The sequence below is a fragment of the Pomacea canaliculata genome, linkage group LG2 (assembly GCF_003073045.1).
Source record: "Pomacea canaliculata isolate SZHN2017 linkage group LG2, ASM307304v1, whole genome shotgun sequence".
NCBI classification, from domain to species: Eukaryota; Metazoa; Mollusca; class Gastropoda; order Architaenioglossa; family Ampullariidae; genus Pomacea; species Pomacea canaliculata.
In genome coordinates this window covers 19,808,716-19,834,343 of record NC_037591.1, presented here as the reverse complement: position 1 = coordinate 19,834,343, position 25,628 = coordinate 19,808,716, and the positions used below count along the sequence as shown (strand labels likewise).

The 25,628-nt window shown below is 37.6% G+C and overlaps 1 protein-coding gene across 13 annotated transcripts in view; it reads left to right on the top strand.

Annotated features, from left to right (window-relative positions):
- Window positions 1-25,628, top strand: part of LOC112557532 (coronin-2B-like) — a 54,919-nt gene that overhangs the window by 7,010 nt on the left and 22,281 nt on the right. For 5 of the 13 annotated variants that reach the window (XM_025227455.1, XM_025227458.1, XM_025227457.1 and 2 more), the window contains exons 2-6: window positions 13,373-13,431; window positions 16,533-16,680; window positions 20,365-20,559; window positions 23,931-24,047; window positions 24,367-24,516. In XM_025227455.1, coding sequence (XP_025083240.1) covers window positions 16,660-16,680; window positions 20,365-20,559; window positions 23,931-24,047; window positions 24,367-24,516 — 483 coding nt within the window. In that variant the 5' untranslated portion in view covers window positions 13,373-13,431; window positions 16,533-16,659. Of the gene's footprint in view, window positions 1-2,316; window positions 2,429-5,783; window positions 5,984-12,502; window positions 12,570-13,372; window positions 13,432-16,532; window positions 16,681-20,364; window positions 20,560-23,930; window positions 24,048-24,366; window positions 24,517-25,628 lie in introns of all 13 variants that reach the window. The other 8 variants (XM_025227446.1, XM_025227448.1, XM_025227449.1 and 5 more) reach the window with 8 other exon arrangements.

Sequence of the window (25,628 nt, the reverse complement as noted above, 5' to 3'; positions counted from 1 at the left end):
CAGTTTTATTTTTCCTTTACAATCCCTTTAAGTTCACAAACACGACATGGTTCATTTCATGGTGCCGCTAAAGGTCTTCATCGAAAGCTAGAACAGACACTTTGAAAGCATTCTCTTCGTGATCATTTATAAAATAATAATAATTAAACCCGCTTTCGTTAATGTCATAGGCGTGCAGCCGTTTGCTGGAGAATAACCAGTACGCGCAAGGAGTCTAGAAAGCGACTTATATTTACGTCGGAAGAGGTAAAGTGGCTGAAGAGTTAATGATTGGCAAGAGGGAAGTCTCAACAACAGTTGTCATCTGTGTGCACTTTAGCGTAGCCTTTATACAAGGACTGAACTCTCGTGTCCGCCCTCATTAAGAAGGACAATGGCGAGTAAAGGACTTCTGAGTCACATCTTTTGCACTTACTCTTAGCCACTTCGCTCATTTAGTACCCTCTCACGAGGACAACAGTAAGATTTGCATGGAATAGAAGGGATTGCAGAAATAGTACAATCTGTCAACGATGGTAGATTGTAGGAACTGTAGAATCTATGGGGATGGTAAGGACTGCAGGATCTGTCGGGGATGGAGAAGAGTTTAGTGACATAACTAAGTGTTTGACAAGTAAACGGAAGTAAAAACTTAAAGGACGTGCTGGCGTGGCATGAACTGTCCAGTCATGTCCTTGTTTACCACTCCTTGTCCATCTTTCGGTCACGCATACACAGTAACGCACTTGTTTCTTGACATGAAGGAAAACGAAACAGAAGTGGAATGCGTTAGAAAGCAGGAATACGTAAAAGAAGGAAAGCAGAAAAAGTTCAGCAGAACTCAAACTGTTCGCTCCCTGCACTCTTTAAAATTAAAGCATCCCTTATACTCATCCATCATTTCCAGTCCCCTTTTCTAATTAATTTGTCAAAATGAGCACAGCTGCATCAAATAGTTAATAGGACAGTTAATGTTTTACAAATAAATGCAATGAATAATTCCTCACCCCCCCCCCTCCAAAAAAACAACAACAAAAAGACAACAACAACAGCTCAGCCTACACCTAAATCCTAGTCTTTATCGTGATTGTTTTGGTGATAATATATTATCATACAGTTGCACTTGTAATAATAACCCATTTCACAATATTACCGAGTTGCTTCAAGCGAGAAACCCCTAGTACTATTATTACTACTACTACTACCAAAAGCTGAAATGCTTTGCTGAAAGTAAGTGATGAACACAACAGTGTGAAGATATATGGAATGACAGTTAAATATTTTAGACTGCAATTGATCGTTCGTTAACCTCCCTCACTATAACGACGATATAGTTCACTTAAAGCCTTCTTTATATTGTAGGTTTTTTTTTTCGTCGAAGTAGGTAATGGCGTAGACCTATTTCTGTGTGTTTAAAAATAAATGTCAGATATTGTGTACATGACCAAGTATGGATGCATGAGCATTCATCTCTTTGTCAGTAAGCATTTCAATTCGGCCCAAAACCTCTCTGGAACTTAGTGGTACTAGTATGAATGGCATGGGATGCACGAACGGCCGTGATGGGTAGATAGGAGTTGTGTATAGAGACAGGTCATGGCTGACATGATGAATACGTTTGGCGGTGGGAGATCAATAGGCAAGCCACGCGCGTTGCTACATGAAGTCATCGCGGGCACTCCCAGACAGTGCTGCGTTTGGTAATATTATTATGGTTACTTCTTCTTTTCTCATTCCTATCCTGAGTTGTTGGTCTGTTGGAAAATGACAGTTTTTAGAATTGTAAGTGTGAAAATCTAGTCTTTCCTCTTGTTGGTTGTGAGCTGTAGTTTGTGACAAATGCATTGAATTTTCTTAACCGGTGCACATTGTGAACACTTTGTTAACCGTTGTTTTAATCATTGCAAGACTGAATTGGATTGTGTTTCGTCCGGAACACTGCAGAAAACAATGCTGACAATGCTAAAACTTACTAGAATAACAGAAGCATTTCAGTCTGGTCCAGGACGGACGATTACAAAAGACCATACAGGCCACTGTGAGAGAAATTTCATAGGTTGAGAGATTCTTAAGCTACCGACATAGATTACATCAGACTAGAAGCGAGATAACACGCAGCTTATTAGCGTTATAGGACTGCTGCAGACTGCTGAGTTCATAAACTATATCTCCCAACCCCGTCTCCTCCAGCGCCCCTAAAAGGCGTTTTTGATGATTCTTATCGTGATTTCAGAGTAGCAAGCAAAGCATCCCTTTATAGCTGGGAAAAAACTTGACCTAGTTATAGACCAACAGAGTTTTATAGCTCCGCGTTATGCACATTTTTTTCTTTTGCAGAGCCGAGCAGTGCAGAAAATCGCACGCATAAAAAGCCCTTCGTGATGAAGCTATCAGTTTCTAACCGCTTCTTTCAATGACGCTATGTAACGTGCACCAAATACTTTCATAGGTTTGTTGGTGTGTTTTTATTTAACAATAATAATATGTTTATTTATATAGCGCTTTTCCCCACCATCAGAGGTGGGCGCAAAGCTCTTTACTAAAAAGAAAAACACACAAACATAATAATAATGGATGCTGGGAGGAAAAACAATCACTGAAATTCTCGTAGTAAAATCATCAGGTTAGTTTTACAATCACTAGGAAATAGCCAGATTCTGTTCAAGAATTTCCGGACTGAAATACTGGAGGCAACTATCAGCTTGTTGGGGGTAGTCATAGACTGTTCACAAGCGATGGCCTCTTAAGACAACACAGTTGAGGGCAGAGCAGTCCTGGCACCGAAGAAGCGAAGGCGACAGTTGTCAGTGACACGCAGGGAGAAAGAAGGATGACACAAACACACACATCTCATCACCAGACTGAAGTGCATAGATCTAGAATCTAATGTACACAACATGCAACAACATACGCGGTTCCTAAATAATAAATGGAAAACAGCATGTCCACATGCTAGAACAACTAAAAGTGTCAGTAAAGAAGGCTCAAAATCCGGTAAGACAAAAATCCAAAGGAAAATGGAAGAACAGAAAGCAGAAGCCGTTAGTGGAAGAAGATGTCTAGTGTAAGAAATGACGCAGCACAAACACTGAAAACAAAAATCCATAACAGAGGTGAACGGCGCAACAAACATCACAGATGAGGAGGAGAAGCCAACACAGCGTAGATCCACAGATGAGACAAAACGACAGAGAGCAGGCCCTGTATGCATGTAAACCGGAGAAGGGGTTTGAACGGGTGTAGCGCTGATCAGGGTGAATAGCAAGCGAAAAATTTGTATGCATGGGAGCCCGGAGAAGCTCTCCGGCCTGGCGGCTCGCGTTTAAAGTTATCGGTGCTCTCGGGGCTGAATAACTCACTACTCGCCAGGAAATATGGCGGCCTTCATTGTGTTCAGTAGCAACCATGTCAATTGTCGCGACGAAATCGGGTGCTTGGTGACAGATCACACCCTTTTGAAGTGTTGGATGTGTATATGTATCAAATAAGCAGATACAAGTGTGCATGAGGGAGGGGGGAATTATATATATATATGTGCAAATATGAGTGAGTAGGGGGTGGTGTGTGTTTGTCTCCGAGGGTATTTTATATATAGAGAGATATGAGTGTGTGTGTATGGGGTATTATATATATGCAGATATATGTATGTGTCGGGGGTGGTTGGGGTATATATATATAAGCAGATCTGAGACTGCTTTTTTTTTTGGGGGGGGTGTTATACATGTATACATAAGCAGATATGAGGCTGTGTGTGTGTGTGTCGGGATTTTATATATATATATGAAGATATGAGTAGGGGTGTGTGTGTCGGGAAGTATTAGATAAATATATATGTTGCAGATATGAGTATGTGTGTGGGATTTGCATATATATATATATACACACACATAAGCATATATGAGGTGTGTGTGTGTGTGTGGGGGGTCTACACATGTATACATAAGCAGATATGTATGTGTCGGGGGGGGGGGGGGCATTATATATATATGCAAGTATGAATAGGTGTGTTATGGGAATTATATATACATACAGATATGAGTAGGTGTGTTTTGGGGGGTGGTTTATATGTATGTGTGCATGTAGCTTATATATATAAGCATATATGAGTATGTATATAGGGGGGATTATATATATGCAGATATGAGTAAGAATGTATATGTGTGTGTTTGTGAGTATGTGTATATATATCTGTGTTTAGGTAAGAATGACAGAGAGGGGCAGGAACATCCCCTCCAAAACTTTTCTCTTGTTTACAGTGTATATATACTTTGATTTATTTCATTACACATGCAGTGATGCGATATGCTTTAAAGGGCTAGAAGAAGGAAAGAACAAGTGAGTGAGGCAAAAAAGTTAGTTTTTAATGTATTAACTGTTACAAACTGACCAGTGAATGTGTGTGTAGGTGTGAGTGAGGGAGATTGCTAAAGATATACAGTAATGCATGTGAATATATGTATATTTTGAATATCTCAATACCCTTGAAAGGGGGAACAAAAATATTCTTGAACCATAAACTTCAGAAACTGATGACACTCTGAAAAAACATGAACTAATTGCGTGGATGAAGACGTAAGGGATGAAACAAGTAGTGCTAGATTACACAAAATATTTCTTCAAGAATTCTTAAAGACTAAATAAAAGGCTATAAAATCAAATGCCCACAAATACAACTATTGGTTAAAAATGCCAAATGCTGTCCATGATAGGAACAGTTTGAACAATATTCCCCATGTGTTACAAGATCATTGGTGTCAAGCAGAGGAATTTGGGTTTTTGTTGCATTTAATAAACTGTCAGGAAATTGGCATTTAGTCAATATCTGAACATGTCGCTGCAGGAGAACTTGTTTTATTAAATTCAGGCAAACCTTGTGCTATGCCAAAAATGCATAGAAAAGATACGCACACACAAAAATTCATTTCCTGTATCATTTCAACTGCTGAATAGTAAGTGAAAGGTGTGTGTGTGTGAAGATTATGGTCCTAGATGTAGGAAACTAGGAATTTTTTTTGTTTTATCAAGCCATTCATTCTTTAACGAGTACCACTTTCTTTTGTAACTGAGCACTTGCTTTGTAACTTAACAGACTTTTAATTAACCTCTGGTATTAATGATGCTTGTCATTTGTCAATGACATTATATTTTGTATGTTCAAATCACCATATTCAGTGAATGTATAAAGCAGTTTTCAACATATACTACGATATATATTACCCTATCCAAATGCCACTCTGTGTTAAGCGTGTGTGTAGATACTTTGTAAAATGTAAATGCAATGAACTCCTCCATCTGGAAGATGGAAGAGCTAGGTGTGTGTGTGTACTTAAGAGTCACTTGCTTTCAATCGTTCAGTAATGGGTTATCAGTTTAATGGTGTAACGAATTTAGTACAACCTTTGACTGAACACAGACTATATTTGTAAATATTTACATTTCAAGGCTCTTCATTTGTCTTTGCATTCAGGGCACTTCTACGTGCCAACCCCCAGGCATTCACTTTTTGCGAGATGACTCCCCATAAAATCTATTTTTTTTTTTTTCTAGGTTGAGTCACAGTGTTACTGTAATTACCTAATAAAACACGGTACGTGCTCGAGGGAGATCACCACAAGCAATGTGAAACGCTGAAGTTAGCCTTGCCTACATGTTTATTGAACATTTTAAACTTTTGCTCATGTAATATAGTCACAAGATACAACTCGCTTGGGTAGTTGACATCGCAAACCCGTCTACTCTCTGACAAATTCTTTCGCCAGCCCCTTTGTTTATTTCCTTATTTTCTTTGTCTTCCATGCCGCTAGTAACCATGCAAACACGCATGCCTGCGTCCGCTCCAGCCAGTTAGGCGAAGAGCTGGGAAATTCTTTGTGGTTGGATTTTACCTAACTCAGTAGCTCCCTGACACAGAGACAATTGTGGAGTGATGTTTTTGTGACACACGGAATACGAAAGCTGCGTGGAAAATAAATCACTCTGCTCGGGACGAGCGGCCTTCTGTCTGGTGAGTACAGTGGTACTTGATAGATTAGAGATTGATGCAGTTTCTTCATCTTATAGGTATGTGGCATACAAGCGCGCGCGTACACACACGCATTCACACACACTCCCGGCACTATGATATATATATCTTAGCTTGTGCGTTTAAATTCATTATAATGGCAGCTGTTACAAACTATTTAATTTTTCTGACTTTTTAAATACTATTTCTGCTGTGTATCAAGGAAATTTGTACTTTCAAAGAAAAATGACCTATGATGACATGAACAAAAGTAGGTTCTCCAAAGTTATTTTTTCTGTTATACATTTAGAGGAGTTTTGGAGGAGTTTTTGGGATACTTAATAGAGCTTGAAAATCTTAGAACATTGAAACTAAGTTAATAAGAATAGGCAAAATAAAACAGAAGTTATGAGTTTAAAGAATTCAAATTTGAAGCATTTGTTTGCATGATACAAATTGCACAATATTTCATTTTTAGTTCGAAACTACAGTAAAACATCCTTCTTAAGACCTTCCTTCTTATGACCCCCTTTAGTTACAATCCAAACAGTTTTCACGGACGTATTTTGCTATAGAAATATAATTTCTATTACGACTCCTACCCCCTTCCCCCATTGTGACTTACGACCGACAGGAATAAAACTTGAGTGTATTTTAAAAAATACTGCTTCTGGCCAACAGTTTACAGTTTTCTGCAGAAATCACATAAGGTAAATTAAGTACATTTTGAAAGACTGCTTGTTCATTGGGTCACCGGTCATTTCGAAACAAACCATATCAGTGCAGTCATATCTACCATCCGCCTGTAAACAGATACCACATGGAGAGGTCAACTCCGTGCTGACCATATCGTCCTAACACCGAAAGAGGAATCGATCTCCGATGAAGATGAAGAAGCAGCTATTAACGTCAAATATTACCAACAGGTCATGCGTTGTTCCACGTACTAATATCCCTGGACTGCATGCAGAGGATTTTTTTTCAGTCAGCTACTAGAACGAGGCTACTTGCTACAACGTTTCCGATAAAGCCACCGTGACTTAGCGAATGAATTCAATGGATATGTCAGCGAAGTCTGCAAGAGTAACAACAAGAAAATCACAAAAGGTGGTTTATACCGCAGCATGGTAGAATGCAACTGTTCAAGTATCAAATCTTTCAGTGTAAGTTGTTCTGTTTTTTTTCCGCTTCCGCGGGCAGGTATATCGAAAGAGCAAGACAAGGGCGAGCGGCTCTCATTTATGCTATAGGCCGTTCAGACCAAAGTTTCAATCCATTATTGAGAGCCAAGATTTGTTCAAGGCACTTTGAAGAAGAGTGCATGTACTAATCTTATTGTTGGCTCACTTATTTACCTCTTTCTCTCCTCTTTCCTGTACATGTTTTTTTGTTTGCGACTATAAGGCTTAGAAAATTTTAACATAGCCGAAGGTATGCCCATAAAAAACAAATTATTAAAAATCACGTCGTTCATTAAATTACTCGAGAAGTGTATTGATTAAATATTCATCTTATTGTTTCAAAAATCGTTGTATATGAATAGACCAATATCAACACCGGTGCTTTCAGTTTACACACCCGTTCACAGAGATGATTTAAGATGTTTCTTATGCTGTAAACCAGTATCAGACCTACCAACTAATCAACGGAATTAGCCGCTCAACGCCTCTTTTGATACTGCTCAAGTCAAAAGTTAAAAAAACAAAAACAAACAAAACACAAACAAAAACGAAACAAAACAAAACGAACACCACGAGACAGTGTGAGTTACTGATGCCTTACCACCCGAGTCGGTCTGCTTGTGCTGCCCTCCTGTCTGTGCCACGATTTAGATGGGAGAAATTCAGCAGACGCTTCTCTATCTCAGACCCCACTGTTTGGAATTCTCTGCCGCTTTGTTGTGTCTACTTCCCAGGCCTTCAGATCTGGCTTTAGAATCGATCTCTTTAATAGTGAAGTGAATTTATATAATGTTTAACCCACATAAAAGGCTATCTCAAATTGCATTACAAAGTAGAAAAAAAACAACCACCCCAGGCATAATAATAATCTCAACATAGTGTTCGTGTTCTCTTGTTGACGAAAGTTGGCTTCCTGGCATACAGTGGGACTTATGATTGCTTACAACATCTTTATTTTTTGCTTTATTGAACCTCAAACTACATAAATGGATGAATAAAGGTTTCATGAGATAATGTAATAATACTGGCTTTCTTTGTATTGTTTCTTTTGCATGTTTTGTGCGTTTGCGTGAAAAGGATAACCGCTAAAGAAAAAAATGGCCGGTCGAGAGTGGGTCACTTTTGACATGATCTATTCACACTACAAAATTTCGAACATTCTGGGCGCACTGAAATTTTTCACCTAATACATTTCTATGATTTCCATGTACAAAGTATTTGTCAACATAATTCTGCCCCCCAACCCCACCCCCCAAAAAAAAAGTGCGATCTGAAATCATACTGAAGAGCGTCATAGTACTTGGTCCCGAAATTGCAGAAACTTTGATCACCGAGATAATCGCTTTTGTCTAGTAGATGACGGAAGTATTGTGGGGAAAAGAAAAAAAAAAGATGGTTGTCCGAACGCTAATTTTATTAAATGTCTTCTAGGTATCTCAAAAACACGAACAGATTTACAGCAATATATACATTTTGCTTGAAACTGCGACTTACTACATTTTTGGACACTTCATGCCACACTTTCAACAAATATAGCACCAAAAAAAAAAAAAAAAAAAAAAAAAAAACCAAAAAACCCCAACCTAAAAAGTATTGAATTTAATATAACTCCTTTTAGGAAGCTACTTTTGTCACAGTGTCTTATATGTCTTGCATTGTCGATCATATTGTCTTTCATCTTCATCCATGCTCTCAGTTTATGTTTGTCACGCTGTTACCCGTTTGGTGACGTTTATTTTTCGTGGACTGAAACTGTTGGTTTCTTGCGTGCAGCGCTTTGAGCTTTGTCCACACGGGAAAAAGCGCTTTATGACTTATCATTATTAATAATAATATTGACGTGACAGAGGACTGTTACAAATAGAGAGTTTCAACGTAACTGCAAAATGGCAATCGTCGTAGAAGCTGTCAGCCAGCGATCTTGGTGTAAAAAAAAATGAAAGAATACCATTGCAAAACTAAATGAACTTTTTTTCGGCGTGTCGAGTTGAACTGGCGGTAGTGTGTACAGATCCTCGCACACAAACGGCGAGTGCGATCCGCACGCGCCCAGCTTTTTCAAAGTTAAAAATGACGCAGGCAATCCGTCTACATTTCTTACGAGCTATGTCTTTCCACACATGGCAAGGTTCAAATCAAGATCGCGCTAACCAGTCGGCAAAACTTTCAACGTTATATCAGCATTCCTCAATAGTTCAAAACTGATGACACTCCCGAACATCTCTCAAACTTTTTAGTCCAACGGATCCGCCTACGTCATGGTTTAGAGTCGGTTTTCTCGTGTGACACATGGCGGTACTCATGAGTGACCCCGAAGCTGTTTTTGACGCGATTGTAAGTACCGTAAATTTCGGACTACAAGCCGCGATGTTTTCCCCAGATTTAAACCCTGCGGCGATACGACTTGTTTGCTGATTTATCAGATTCCAATTAATTTTCCGATGAGCCCCATGTTTAAGTGTTAACTGTCAACGTTGTTACAGTGTTATTCACATTTTAAATCAATGCTGCTTACCATTGAAGCATTCAGATCAGTGGCTGAAGCACACGCTCTCATCATGCCGAAAACGAGATGAAATGATTGCTGTTCATCTTTCAAGTTGTATATATTTGCGGCTTATACACTAGTTCGGCTTATTTGTAAAATAAAATGTAAAGATTTAACAAACAAAAATGGGCGCGGCTGATATACAGGTGCGCTCAATAGACCGAAATTTACAGTAAACGATCTTTCTTACAGCCTGAAATTTATATCATACTTTATTCAAAAATTTCGTCAATATCTATCAATTACGCTACGCTTACAATTACAATTCTTTATTTACGAGGGGTAAAATAAGCAACTGAACGCTTTTTTACATTTAGCCCTCGCCCTTTACAGGGAAGGAAATTACATAAATGAAGTAATTAAGCATTATATATATAAAAAAAATTGTAGTAAACAGAAAGAAGGGTGGATATGTACAAGGTGATGGTTAAGAAGATATATGCATATATTTACAAGGTCACCTGGAGTTGGAAGGAATCTCTAGAGGCCTCATCTATATGTCTTGAAAGTGTTTAGATAGATGGCGTCGAAAGCAGTTCAGGGAGTGCAATTGCTTGAGATGGAGAGGGAGGCTGTTCTATTGCACGCTTCCTATGTGGTAGCTTCCATGCTACCATTTGACTTGCTTTTTTGGTCCCCCCCCCACCCTATAAATCAAAATCACATGTCACTAAGGTCAAAGGCTGAGATAATAAGAAATATATATTTCCAAATGTATGTGTAGAATCCCAGATATCACCGTTGAGCTTACTCGAATCTGTACTCAGTAGAATCTATAAATGGATTTTACTTTTTATACAAAGGTTTTACATGTATCTGTGTGTATAACTGCTTGCATCCTTCTATAAGCATAGCGCCTGTCACCAGCGCAGCGAGGATTGGGTGTCGTGGGTTCAGATGTCATCTCAGACGCTCTGTTCTTTCATTGCATATGTTTACAGGCCCGGATGCTTTGCTATGATGTAGCTTTCGTTGCTGGCTCGGCGTAAAACACTGATCTCCTCTCCCGTACATGACCGTGTATCAGCAAATAAGCTTTTGTCAATGTCTATTGAACATAAAGATCAAATTTAGTTGGGAGGGATTGCAGGCAAAATTAGGTGCAGCTACTGTTTTGTGCCACCATCAGTTGGTGCAACTTACCTTTTAGTGGTGTGGTGGCTTGCGCATCTTGTGGATCCACAGAGCTATGTTGGCAGGAGCTATTGAAACCAGCTATTGAAAAAGAAATTCAGATCTTGAGAAAAGGGGAACATTTTTGTAATGGTGCCTGGTTTTCAATAACTTTGCAGTCAACATCTTCTCCCAGTCCACATATCACTTTACTATCAATTATTTCCTGACAAATTGTTCAAAACAACATAATGTGTTACATTAATGCTGATCTGTTAACATGTTTAGCTGTAATCATTATGGGGAATCCACACCATTATGAGATTTTTTTTTAAAGTATTGCTTTCTTTTCTTTCATTCGTGAGATCTTTAGTTTAATTTTGTTAGCATTAAAATCGTCTTTTGCCCAGTTACTGGCTCTAAATTTTGCTGCAGGAAATAAGTAAAGTATTTACTATTAGCACTTGCAACTGAAAAAGAAAGGGGATGTTAGTTACCAAGGAGGGTATGTAAACGTAAAAGTTACATGGAGGTAGCAAGATGTTTTGCTCTCCCCCTTCCCCCCAGCTCACAGATCAAAATGAACACAAGGCAAATGGAGTTGTCAGGTGAAAGTGGGTAGGAATGGGGGTAGGTCCCAAAAAAAAGATTAAAAATAATCAGGGAGAAGTTTATGTTTCATGGCGTTCAAAACCGTGCCACTTTCCTCAACTTCAATTTTTGTCAATTTTTAAAATGGACATTTTAATTGTGATAAATTAGTTGCAACACAGACAATGATTCAAATAAAGAGCAAGATTCTAATTTAGTGAAGTCTTTATAATCATAACGCTCAGAACAGAAACAGCCAAGTGGAACGGATGTTGACAATATTCAATAACTCTATCTAACTGTGTTAAAAGAGAGGTAAAAACTTTCTCTGGCATGTTTCATACCTGGTGTTTATTTTCCAAATACGTTTTTAACACTTCCCATTTTGCCATTTACCATTCACTGCATCTTTGTTTGCAAACATATTCTGCAAAATATTTCTCTTTTTCTTTATAGAGTTATCTGTCTTCAAGAACAGTTCTTGTGCACAATGCCCCTGAAAACATTTTGCAAGATAATGGTCGTCCGTGCAGCATCACAAGCTGAAACACTTTATTAAAAACTTTTTTTTTTGAAATGTCATTCCCTTGCGTAGACCTCTGCTTTTTACTTTACCTGTCGTGTGACATTGACAGTAGCTTATTATCTTGAATAACCTCTCACTGATGCGGCCTTCCCGTTTGCCTCTGTCTTAAACTCTACCTTTTTGAGTCTTCACTAATGGGAAACATTTGTGAAAGAATAGTGCAGCTAAGGAGTGAACACCAGAATATCTTAAATTGACCATCACTCCAAGTTAGTGCTTCAGAATGCATTGCCTTATCTTGGTCTTCTTCGAGTTGCTATGGTTAATCACTCATCAACTGCAGGTATCTAGTTGCTGCAGGCATCTGGCTGCTATTGCAGGAGTGATTTTATCTTGAAATGCTATGAAACATTAAAAAAGATTGTATAGTAACATCTGATGCTTTTTTTTTATGGGAAGCACTGAAATTTGTTGGAGCGAAAGATTAATAAAATGATATTATGCATCGTTTTAACTTGGTGACAGCTGAATCTGTGACCTTTATTTTATTATTAATTATGCAGGATCGTGCTTCATAAATACTGTTGAAAAAGCCGGCAAACACCCAGAGTATCACCATTGGATTTGAAGGTGACTAAGCATATTATTTGTCACATAAGATAGTTTATAATTTATCTTCAGCTTGAACCATGGTCACAGGTTCATCCAAGTAGATTATAGAATTTGCTTATAAGCTTTGTGCATTTGTAGCAAGTAAGGACATAGGAGAAATAAGTGCACACACACATACGCACACAGATTGGTAATCACTCCCCCACCAGTCACAAATGTTTCCTCTGTGATAACAATCACATGCATAATACTTGATCATCACTGTTTAAGAGGTAATAATGCATGTTTCTTTAGATTTTGTGCACAAATATTCTGAGAATCCAGTGGTTCTACTTCAGTGTTAATGGATATTACTAAGCAGATTTTGCATAGCTGCACAAAGGTTATATTTAAAAATTTAGTAAAACGGGCAAATTTATATTAAGAATGGGCACTTATAAATATGCAGTAGTTTGAAAGCAAACTTAACATAATGAAAATGAGCCTTTATATTCAAGTTTCTGTTTTGGCATTCTAACTAAAGTTGTACAAAGGATGACTTTAAACATTTCATTTGCTAATGAATTTGAAGAGCAGTGGTACATAGGTTTTACTTTGATGTTTAGAACTAAGGCTAATTAATCACAAAATCATTTCATTTAGATGTTAAAATACAACTTAAGGACAATTTTTTAACTACTTAATTGCCTGGTGTAGAACACACCGGATAGATGCTGTACTTAAAAAATGTGATTCTGATTTAAGGGTTGGAATGTAAAAAAAAAATAAAAATAAAAAGCAAAACAGACATCTCATATCAACATTTTTGTTCATTTTTCCAGATTTGTGGCCAACAAGGGATGTGAAACCAGGCAGTCCAGTCACAAGTTCAGCAATGCCAGTAAGGGAAAAATGTGCTAGAATTCTTTCTTGCCTGTATAATTTACTGCTTTGTTGTCATCTGATACTATATGTAAAGGTGTATTCTGTATACTTTCTTTATCTATATATCTTTATATATCCATATAATATGAATTCAGAGTTTAAGAGTGTGTAGTTTTTTCACATATCTTCTTTGCACACAGTGATCAGAACAATGATTAATCAATATTTATATGTAGTTTAGATTGCATTGTGCAGACTATATTGGATTGTAGAATTGTTGCATCAGAACAATTTCTGTATTTTATCCTATCAAAACATACATTGTACTCCTATAACTTGCTTCTGTGTTTAAACTTATGTCAGGAGAATCAATTGCAAGTCTTTTTACTTAATTTATCTTTGCTTCTATATCATACTCAGTTTTGTAATGCAGCACAATATTGCTTTTCTTAACAAATTCTGTATGATTGTCATCACCCAGAATCTTTTATTTTTCAGCAAAATGTAGAAAAGTTTTCAGTCTCTTACAATGGGGCTTCATTTGCAGGAGTTTAATATAATTTTAGGCATACAAATAGATTACCTTTTATTTTATTTTTTTGGATGGGGGCACTCTTTGTAGTCCATCAGAGTGGTGCTGGAAGTACAATGTAGGGGTTGGTACAAGTTGTTTGGGACATCCTGAAAGTTTCCATGCTTAAAACTGTCCTCAGTAAAAGAAGGAATTCTGCTCAGTTTCACATTAAAAAAGAAAATACACTTTTGTGTTTTAAGGAGTCACGTTACCAGCTTAGTGACTTTGTCATACTCTTCCCCCCATCCCTTACACATACACACACAAACACTGCCACACTCTGAATAATTTTATAAGATATTTCTTTCCAGTGGGGATGTAAGAGCTTTTCTTGCATTAAGAAAAAATTTACAGCTCTCTGGAACTGTGAAACTGCTGGAGACATGGAGACATTTTCAGTTTCATTGTGTTCTTTAAAATTTTTTGACAAATGTGTCTATAGGGTAGGTGATATGATGATGTGAAAATAAGCAAGAGATCTAGAGAATATGGTATCCAGCTGAATCTGTTTTAAAGCTTATTCATGCAGGTGTGCAGTGTTGCTTAGCGAATAGGGGATAATATTTTGATGACCAGAGCTTTTGTTTCATTTTCCACATTACAAGTAGAAAATCGTTGTGAAAAACCACCAAGACCTTTCACTAAATCTGCACAGATCCTTCTGAATTAGCTTAATTTCTTCAAGAGATCATCACTACAAATTGGGGATAGTCTGTTATATAGGGCATTTTTAAAGTTTGTGTCACCTTCCAATCCACTTCACAGTTTATTCTTGCACTGATCTTTCTTTTGGTGAATCATCTACAGTATTTGTTCACATATTGCAAACTACATCTGTTGCAATGCCCCTAGACTGACCTCATAAAGTGAAGTTGAAAATCAGGCCTTAACATCTCCACTTACAACACTTTGAATATGTGGAAATATGAAATATTTGGCCAGTTTAAGAAAATGAAACACAAAGCATGCATAACAGTAGACAATACATCCAACCAATTTTACAATACACCTTTATTTATCCCTAGGGGCAATTCAAGATAGTGCTCATACTAGCAATAATATATACATATACAAGATATAAAAGAGATAATATTGGTATACATGTTTAAATAGTGCCTTTCTCTCACACACACATTTTCTCTCTCCCATACACAAACATTCCCAACAACAGCAGATAAAGTGGATGACTCCGGACCACCTCAGGCTACTACAAGATCATGGCCAGTAGAGTTTATCAAGTGAATGGCATGTGGAATGAATGAGTTGTGGTGACGATTGGTTCTGCATACTGGCATCGTGTACCTACTGCAAGAGGGAAAACTCGCATGCCACCACAGGATCAGAAATATAGAGGGGATGCCTTTATGAAGATTTGCTGATGACAAAAGGCTGCCAAATCCCTCTGCCAGATTCCAGTGATCTTGGAACAGATATTACAAGGGAGACAAGACTGTTCCTGTTCCCTAGGGAGAGGTGGTGGAACCAAGAGATGAAAGAATAAGTGATGAGACTTTTGATGAAGGACTAAGAACCGAGTGAGGATGACAGAGCTGACAGAGAAAGATCTGAGTTTTTTGTAGGAGGTACAGATGTTGGCTGTTTCGGAGGATCATGTCATTGTTGAAGTCCCATTAAGCTTGTTATCAAAGATAGTACCTAGATATTTATGAGTTGACTACCTCAATGGCATCATCATGGATAATACTGATGACTGCCTCAGGCCTGTTCATCTGAAAGTCAATAACTATTTCCTTAGTCTTTGAGGCATTCAAGACAAGAAAGTGTTTGTCACACCAATGAACAATGTTAGGAAGAGCGCCACATTTTTCCATGAAATAGAAACATTCAGATGTTGATACCACAAAGTCTGAGGAAACTTTCAGGATGACCCAGTGTAAAATTTTCTGAACCCTGATGTTTCATAGGCTAAACAATCCTTTTAATTACATTAGCAGAGTTCATGAGACTGGCCTAATAGTAATTCATCCAAAATATTTTGAGGAGATGAGGAAAATTGAAAAGAAAATTGTGAAGTATCAAGTATTTAAAACAAAAATTTACTTCTGATGGAATTGCCATACCATTACAGAACCTGTAACCTGTAAGTTTTTGTAATAATAACAAAGTTTTTTTTTCAAAACATCTGTTGTCTTGTGCTGATATAGGCATTTTGTCAGTAACATCCATCTACATATATGCATACACTCACAAGTACATTCACCTACACACACACACATATGATTAACAGGATAAAATGTAAATTAGATTCATTAACCATAGTATTTATTTCTCATTTCTCTTTAGAATTTATCAGTGTATATTTGCATTGTATTCTTTAAGGATTTACCAGTTAACTTCTACTTTAAACATATTCCTTCTGCCTTGTCTGAAATTTTTGTTTTTGTTTAATGTTCAGCATGTAAGAAACATTAGAAGAGGTGATTGCTGTACTGAACAGACATTAATATCACTTGCTGGTGCTGCTTTCCAGTAAGTTTATTTTGAGAGTAGACTAGTCATTACTGGAAACTCTTGTTTTGCAGCAAGGAATGAAATCTGTTTCAAATATCTATTGAACTGACTCAACTTTACACTAAAGCAACTGTTCACGAACTAAGTCGTTACTAGTCCTGGCATTTGAGACTTGTCTTCCTTACAAGTGAAGACACTATGGGTTCATCAGAAACAGAGGTATCATGATTCATTTGTTGGAATTGAAAACAAGTGATATCCAAAGTAGAGAGTGCATTTTTTGTTGCAAATTTTATTTCTTATATACAATGTACAAAGATTGAAAACAGTTCTTTAAATCTGCCACTGGTACTTTTTGGTTTCTGACTATTAATGTCAATGCTCTTTTTGTTACAGATACTATATGCATCACTTTTTTGTTGTTAAAAGCTGCGATATTACTGTTATCCTCATCTGCAAAGAATAAATCTCAGAGTATTGATTTTTACAACTTTGCAGTTAGCAAAGTACTCTTAAACAGAAAAAGTTTACATGTAGGGAGCAGTTATTATATTTTTTATTTAGTGCATTTCATATTTCTCTTGGATATTTTTAAGATTTTGTAAATTTGTATGCTATGTTATTTCTGTTTTATACAACTTTTGGATTTTTGTCATTTTACTTATGGAGGGCCCCCAAACCACCTTCATACCATTGTTTCAATCATTTGTTCATTTTAGTTAATGCTGACAAGAAATTAATTGTTTTCCTTTTTTTGTCACACAAGTTCTGTTTAATGGTGCTTTTCTCATCACAGGACTACACAGAAATGAAATTACTAGTGCAGGGGCTATTGCATAGAAAATGCACTCTCTGTCAGTTGGCATCACTTAGAGCATCTTGCTCTTGATGGTGCTGTGTCTTTGCCTGCTGCTGATTTGCATTATGTTATCACCAGCTAACAATAACAGGGCTAATGCCTGTAGGCATATAAACCACAAATACATGGTATTTTCAATTTCTCCTTTTCCAGTTTTCAATTAGAGTTCATATTAAATTATAGTTGTGCATATGCATGTAGATGCATGCATGTGCAAATGTGGTGTGTATGCATATATTATTATACATCTGTGTGCATTATATGAATGTTTACAGTTGTGCATGTGTGGTGTGTTTTATGTACATAAGTGTGTATATACGATTTTGTGAGAGGGTTGCAGCGGAAAGAGAGATGGATGTGAGAGGTGGGGAGAGAGCAACTGTGGGTGTGTGTGTGTGCACATGCATGCAGCTACATTGTGTGCAGTTATGCTGTGCATCCACATGAGTGTTTAAATATTGCTTCATTTATCATGGAGCTCAGTTTCCAGAACTAATCTACCTGGTTGTCCCCAATAACAGATTAATGCAAGAGGTGGCTGGCTCACTCCTAATTGAATTGGTCAACAAGTACATTAAAACATTCTAACTGTTCTGGGAAGAGGATTTTGGGAAGAAAAAAAAATAAAATCTTCATCTTACTCTGTTTTTCTTCATTTCTTTTTATCTTTTTCTCTCTATCACACATATAATCTCTCTCATAACCCACACACACACATTGAGACATTGGGAAACTTTTGTTTCTCCCCCACAGGCTGAAGTTGGACTTAATAACACAGGCACAAATGTACATGGATGCACCCCTCTCTGTGGCAGAAAGTACTCTTTTATAGATACAGAGGAAGTTCATAATTAATGTTTCATTTTTTCTTTGGTTTATGTTTAATTAGTAATTAATCTTTTACATCCAGCTTGTGATTGTACATGGTGTATACTTAAATATTTAAAAGAGATAGGATCCATGGGTAAGTAGCAGAGATAAGATTAGGATTATTATTACTGGCTGTTTTGCTAGGGATTTTTAGTCAGAGGAAGTAGCAAAAGTGGAATGTAGCTCATAATATGTGTCTAATGCTAGCAGTGAGATTGTGATCAGTCATTAATGCCAGTAATTAGTGACATTTACTCAGATTGCAAAAAAATGAGAAGTTGACAACACATGTAGATCCCTTATATAAATGCTGTGCAGATAGAAGTTTGCTTGATATGAATGCTGTGCAGATAGAGTTTTGCTTGCAGGATTACATGTGTACACAGTCTCAAACACTTCATTTTCTCTGTTCGTATGTCAACGGCAAGTACATTTCTGTGCATGTCATTTCATCAGTCCTCGTCTCTCTCTTTCTGTCTACCTTTACCCATCTTTAACCCCTCTAGTTTCTCTCTCTCTTATTTGATGATTATTCTACATGTACATATGAATTCATACAGTGCTGGATATAGATGTGCTACAACAAGAAAGATCATGTCTTTGTGTGCATTCTTCACATGTTCCCATGCAAACACAGGCATCTTAATGTGCACACATACACTCACAGACATCACAGACGCAAACAAACACATGCACACTTTCTGGTGGATGTTTCTTTCAGAATAGTATAAGCAAACTATTAAAGTGAATAACAATATTTTCAGAGTTTGTGTACTGCCATGAGCAGAAAAAAAGAAAATCTACCTGTTTCTGCTGAACATTTATAACTCCTATTCTCATCCCCAGCTTTGGTGGGGCAGCATTTCTTTGGTTTGTCAGCTTTGGAAACGAAGCAGTGCAAGTGGCAAGCCATATATTACTAACCTGATGTATGCTATGTCTGAAAAGACACTGCCTGTTTGTTGTGTAAGGAGGGTTATAGGTGTATAGGTGTGCTGAGACCGCACCCTTGCCTGACGTGCGACCTTGTCTGCTCAGGTGAATACTTGTTGATTAACAGCTATTCCTACTAAGGTGTGACCTCATAAAACAGAGTGCTGCACAAATACCAGTAACCTGGCAATTTAGCTATTTAGTCTGGGTTAGGTTGAAAGTGTGTGTGTTGTTTGATATTGCTATGCATTCTTTTCTCCATCCCCTACCTACTTCCCATTCTTGAGTGTTTGGCACAATTAATGAAACAGTATAGGATTTAAAATATAGCAAGAAATTATAAAACATTTGTTACAAAGGTAAATCTGTGAAATATTTTTGACATTTTATAGTCCATTTATACAACTGTATTTTTAAGGATTTCTTGGGGTTTATTTTACATGATTATTATGCCAGCCTTGATTCTTTGTGTGTGAACTGCTTATACAGCTGCAGTTTATTTTCTTGTTGCACAGTAGAGGCAAATGGATTGTTGCATTCTTTATTATGTTGTGGACGATTAAGGAATTAATTATTTTATCAAGAAAAATGAGTGCACTGTATGTAAATGTGGAAGCTGCTTGACAGCAACTACGAAACGAAACATAATAAAAGAAGCAGACAAATGATTTTTGTCCATAGTGTATGTACGCATCAAATATAAACATAAATTTTTTTAAAGTGTCATTCAATGAGAATTTAGCAAAGTATGGTTGCAAGTGACTTTTTTTTTTTTTAAGTGTGTTTTAATAATACCAAATAAGATGATTAGCAGTCTAGAATGGCTTCAAGCTTTAATCTGGGTCACCAACAATATGTACAGCACAACTACTGGCATGTTTGCATACAAGCAAAATAATGTGCATGTGCATGTACATTTAGATCTGTGTTCAGTCAATGTCTTTTATTGATATTTTTCTGTTGTTTTTTAATATTCCTATATATTCAGATGCAGGTAAAAATGAAATAAGCTGGTGACCTATTATTAACTCATTATGAATTACTTAAGTTTAGTGAGGAAATCAAATCTTTATTTTGTTTAATAATTCTGCATTCCTTTGCAGAATTCTAAATTTATTATAAAACAACAAATTACCAAGTTGTATAATTATTAAAATTGGTTTATTGCAGGCAGTAACAGTAACTTGTTGGTAAGTGAGTTTTCTTTCTGGACAGTTTTCTTTTTTCTTTGTTGTGTACAGATGGCATTCAAAATACGATCTTCAAAGTTTCGGCATGTGTATGGTAGTCCATTGCGGAAAGAGCAGTCCTACGAAAACCTGCGATTGACTCGGAATGCTCATGATTCCAATTTCTGTGCTGTCAATCCCCAAAGCCTGGCAGTGGTTACAGAAACTGGTGGTGGAGGATCGTTTGTTGTGGTACCAGTTGAAAGGGTGTGTTTTGAAAGAATATTTTTCATTTCTTTACTGCTGCTGGCATGAGCTACAGTGCTTTAACATTTATGCAGATTGTGATATTACCAGCTGTTCTTAGTTGGTGGAGCGATTTGTCTAGCTAATTCTGGTAACAAATGAGACACTACCTTTCTAAATAGATCACCAATTCTTCACATGTTGGTGCCAACTTTTTAGAGGGACTGGTGGCATTTAGCCAAATGAGATTAAGCAATAACAGGTCTGTGACTTCCCAGTCATAGGCTTGACCAAGAGAGGCAATTTGCTCCCTAACAGTGCCCTTGCCAAGGGGAAGATTCCTTGTGGGTTTGCAGGAAGGCATAGACTATGGGAGACAACCCTGACAGAAAAATGGGTGCTTGACACAACATCTGGGCGAATGTGTCCCTCCATGGAAGCACCGGCCATACACTTCTGCTGAGTCAGCAGCCCAAAAGTTCTGGTCAGATAGCAGAGTCACGTGTCTGCAGCCAGGTGTACTGGCATCGCTACCTTACAAGCAACCTAAGGAGAGGTAAACCAAAGACTAAGGAAACAGACCTTGACAGAAACGCAGGATGGTAATATGACAATAATATCAGGGCAATGGACTCTGGGTGGAACCGCTACAATGGTGGTACCTACTCAGGTTGGCCTTTCATGGTCACATGGCAGGTGCTGGCTGTGGTGGGACTTAGAGAGGTGAATTAAGCCCACCAGCAAGACATGATGGCATATTGCAAACTGATTAACATTAATGCATCTGTCTAAAAACGATGATCCATTCCCTTGGATAACTCTGTGATTGTTCGCTTCATCATCTTGTGTGAACTGTTGTATTAACCATTCACCCATTTGGGATAACCCGCTGATCATGTCTCGGGTGAGCCCCTGTATTAACTGTACCTGCATCAGATACACTTTGGATGAACTATCGTGTTAACCACCCAACCTGATTTGGATATAATCCACTGGTTATCAGTCTACGAGCACATCCGTGCCAACATTTTATCTTCTTGGATATAATGCTGTGATCGTAGGTTCGGCGGACCTCTGTACTGGTGACACATCAGTATCACCTGACTGCTTATCCCGCATTGTCAGGACAGTTAAGTCTCCAAAACCGGGGGAGTTGTAAACTTTATGTAGTCTGTAGATAGCTTTTATTCTGTTTTGTTCTCATTTCATTGCCTCTGCACTAAATGTGTTAAATGTTGACCTGACCTTTTTCGTGGAAAAGGCAGAAGAGTGCTGTGAGCGCGGTTACATGTAGATATACACTCACACTTGCAAAGATTGATAACTGCAGTCTTCACAGAATGTTACACCCTTGTCCTATCGAGCCTATTGTTAAAGCTGAAGTGTCACACACCCAATCACACATTCACTTTGAGGTTGAGAAACAAGATCCCAACATCTCTGAACTCTTCCTGACACAAATTTGATGCTATGAACCTGATCAACTGTGATGTTGATACCCTCTCAGGTCACATCAAAGAAGTGCTCTTGACCTCAGCTGAAAATTCTTTATAACGAGCCTTATAACTTTCTACTGATGGCAGACTTGAATATTCTCCAGGAAAATTGGGAAATAAATGCAGAACCAGAAGTCTTGCAAATCCTACAGGAAGAGGTCAAGAGGGCTATTCAGAGCCTGAAGGGAGGAAAGTCTCCTGGGGTAGACAGTGTCCCAGCAGAGTTGATCAAAGTTGGTGGAAGATATGGTAAAGGTTTTTATCATACATCATTGGAAGATCTGGGCAACCAAGCAATGGCCATGAGAATAGATGCAGTCAGTGGCTATACCCTTGCCTATGAAGTGAAATGTGAGGCAGTGCCGGAACTATCAATGATAATCCTGATCAGTTCACTTAAGTAAGGTCATGTGGAAAATCATCCAGAACTGCCTCATGCCAGCTACTAGCAGAGCAGCTGGCCAGATTCCGTTGTCATCTTGCTGTATGACTGTGAGATGTGGACCTTGCTCATAGGATTCTAGCAGTGGAGTCAGGCATTTGAAATGAAGTGCTTTTGGAGACACTTTCAGATCTCCCACAGGGGGCAGAAGCAAATGAGTTTGCCTGCAGCCTACTCACCTGCTTGGTGGGTCCCCAGAAGCCTCTGCTCACTACCATCAAGAGTCAGAAGATTGTGTGGTTCAGTCATATTGTCTGATATGACACCCTGCTGAAGATGGTCCTCCAGGGGTTGATGGTGTGGTAAGCAAAACAAGCTAGGTGACATAAAGGAGTGGACCGGCCATCCCAGTCACATGATGCATGACCTGCCCTGCTGGCATAAGTTCACCTCAGCTGTTTCCCATCATGTCTTCCCTATGACTGGTACCAGTTAAGGGATGAGAATAACAAGATGTTACTAGATTACGGCTTTCTTAAAACACACAGCCATTTCTTTAGGATTGAGATATTGCTATGATTCTTTTTGTTATTTACATTAGACCTGAGCCTTTTTTTAATTCATACTGACAGTTCCAGCAGTTTTATGGTATTTGTCTTTTATGTAACATTCATATTGCTTGCAGAAACTTGAATGTTACGTCAGTATGCTCACTATGGCTTCACATTTCTTGTCTCTAAAATGGCAAATAATTAATTTTTTTCCCACAGTTTGGCCCCTCACATTAAAGTATGTGTACTATTTGACTTCTTCAACTTATTGAAGCAATTGCAAGAGCTTGCAATGCTTCATTTTGTGAAATTTCATTCATGAGTAAAGGAAAAAAAGCAGAACACTATTTGTTTTATTTCTGTTTCATATTGTTATATTCAGAATCTCAGAAAACAAAGATAGCACAGCAATAGAAAATGGAGAATTGAAAACATGAAGCTTTAAACCTGAAAATTTTAACCAGGTGCACTGTTTTAGCTGTTAGGTTAAAATTTGAGGTACTTTGAATTATTTTAGTTTAAGCAAATGCAATAGTAGAAGAAATAGCATATCCTGCAAATAGAATTTATTTTAAAATACTTTAAATTAAAAATAATGACAAAAAGTTTTTCTTAGCTAGTATTGCTAGCAGTAGATAATTAACTAATAAGTAGAGAAGTGTAGATATCATTCCACAGATAGATGTTTAACACTTGTGAATAACCCTATAATATTTCTGGATAGAAAGATATAACTACTCAGTATAAGTTAAAATTTCATTCTCTGATAAAAGTTTTTCCCATTCCACTGTACTTAAATAGTTCTACAAAATTAATTCTTTCTGTCAAATGATGGTATTATGTTATGTCATTATGATGGAGGTGATGATGATGTTGGTTGTATATAGTTGTTTTGTTGTTATGTGAAGGAAGATGAAGAGAAAAAAAAAATGAGAATATTGATAAGATACTTATGTTGTGTAGACTGGACGATTTGACATCAGTGCACCTAAAGTATCAGGACATTCTGGAGCTGTGTTGGACATCAAATGGAATCCCTTCAATGATAACATTATAGCCTCTGCCTCAGAAGACTGCACAGTAAGAACATTTTCCCTACAAGGGCACTTTCAGCATCATTAGATTTTCTTAATAGGCACAGAAAGTGTGCATTTCTAGTTTGTCAAATTTGTGCTATGCACCTGTCTACTTTTACAAATCTTAGACTCACTGTTCCATATAAATATTTAATTAAGTTTCCAAACTGTTGTCAAATTTGGTACATTGACTTATAAAGTGTGTAATACATAAAATCTGTAAAATTTAAAAAATGCTAGTGAAGTTAAATAGTAATGCCAGGATCTATGGTGATGTAAACTAAGAAAAATGACTGATTTTCTTATGACTGTATTGCTTGCAGGTAAAACTATGGCAAATTCCCAAAGGTGGCATTATCACAACGCTCAGTGAATGGTCAGTTGACCTTCATGGACACAATCGACGTGTTGGCTACCTTGAGTGGCACCCAACTGCAGAAAACATCATTCTCTCAGCTGGCTTTGACTATAAGGTTTGCCTGTCAAGTCTATAAATATTGTAGACGACAAAATAACAAGTCTTTAAAATAATAACTGCAATCACAAATCATGATTAATGACTCCTTAGTGTCGAATGATCTGCTGTTGTTGTTGTTTTTTTTTTGTTTTTTTTTGTTTTTTTTGAAGGAGTGGGGGCTTTTTAAAAATGGATTAGTTTAGTTATTTGATGCAAATCTTTCAGATTATTGTCCCCATTGATGCTATATAGCTATTGAGATTTCCCACCTTGTAGATGATTTCCACCATTGGTCTGTACCCATTTCTCAGGTCCTCAAGTTGCCTCATGAAAATTATACAATGTTAAAGGGACATGTAGAATGAAAACTGTTCAAAGCACTGATATGTTTGCTGAAAGTCATTTGGAAGGAGTGAGTCTTAATTTAGCTGCCATTTGATATCAGTTAAAGAGGCATCCTGGTGGAGGGGCAAGGAGGTAATGTTCCAAACACAGGAACTGGTGTAAGTAAAGGTGGGCAGAGTAAGATGCAGGATGTGTAGCTGAAGGCTATCAGCTGCTGAGTAAAATGTACTGAATAGAGTCTGGATGGTCAGGCAGGAAGAAGAGTAACTAGGAGCACAATACTGCAGACATTTTATAGTGAAGACAGTAAGTTATGGGGTTGATGATAGCCAGAGAGTAAAGAAAGGGAAGCAGGGGATTGATGTGACCAGTCTTATGTGTCTGGAGCGCCAGACAGGCAGCAGTGCTTAGAAGGGAAACAGGTATGCCAGCAAAGTAGTTTCAGTAATCCAGGCATGAAAGAAGAGGGAGACAACTAGCTTAACATCCTCTTGAAAATGCTCCAGTAGATTTTTTCAACAACAGTGAGGGAGAATATCTAGTTTGGTGTTCACTCAGATACACCTCTTCAGGGCAACAATAGTGGAACAGTGATTTTGTGATTTCTTCTGTCCTCACACATTTATTCCCTGATCCCATGAAAACTGTTCAAAATGCTGGGATTTAATGTTTGAAGATATTTTAAAGAGGTGGGCCTTAAGTAGCCCCTAGTTACCAGTTTAAGAAACAACCTGGCAGAATTGTAAAGTAAGTGTGTTCCAAGCAGAGAGGCCAGCACATGCA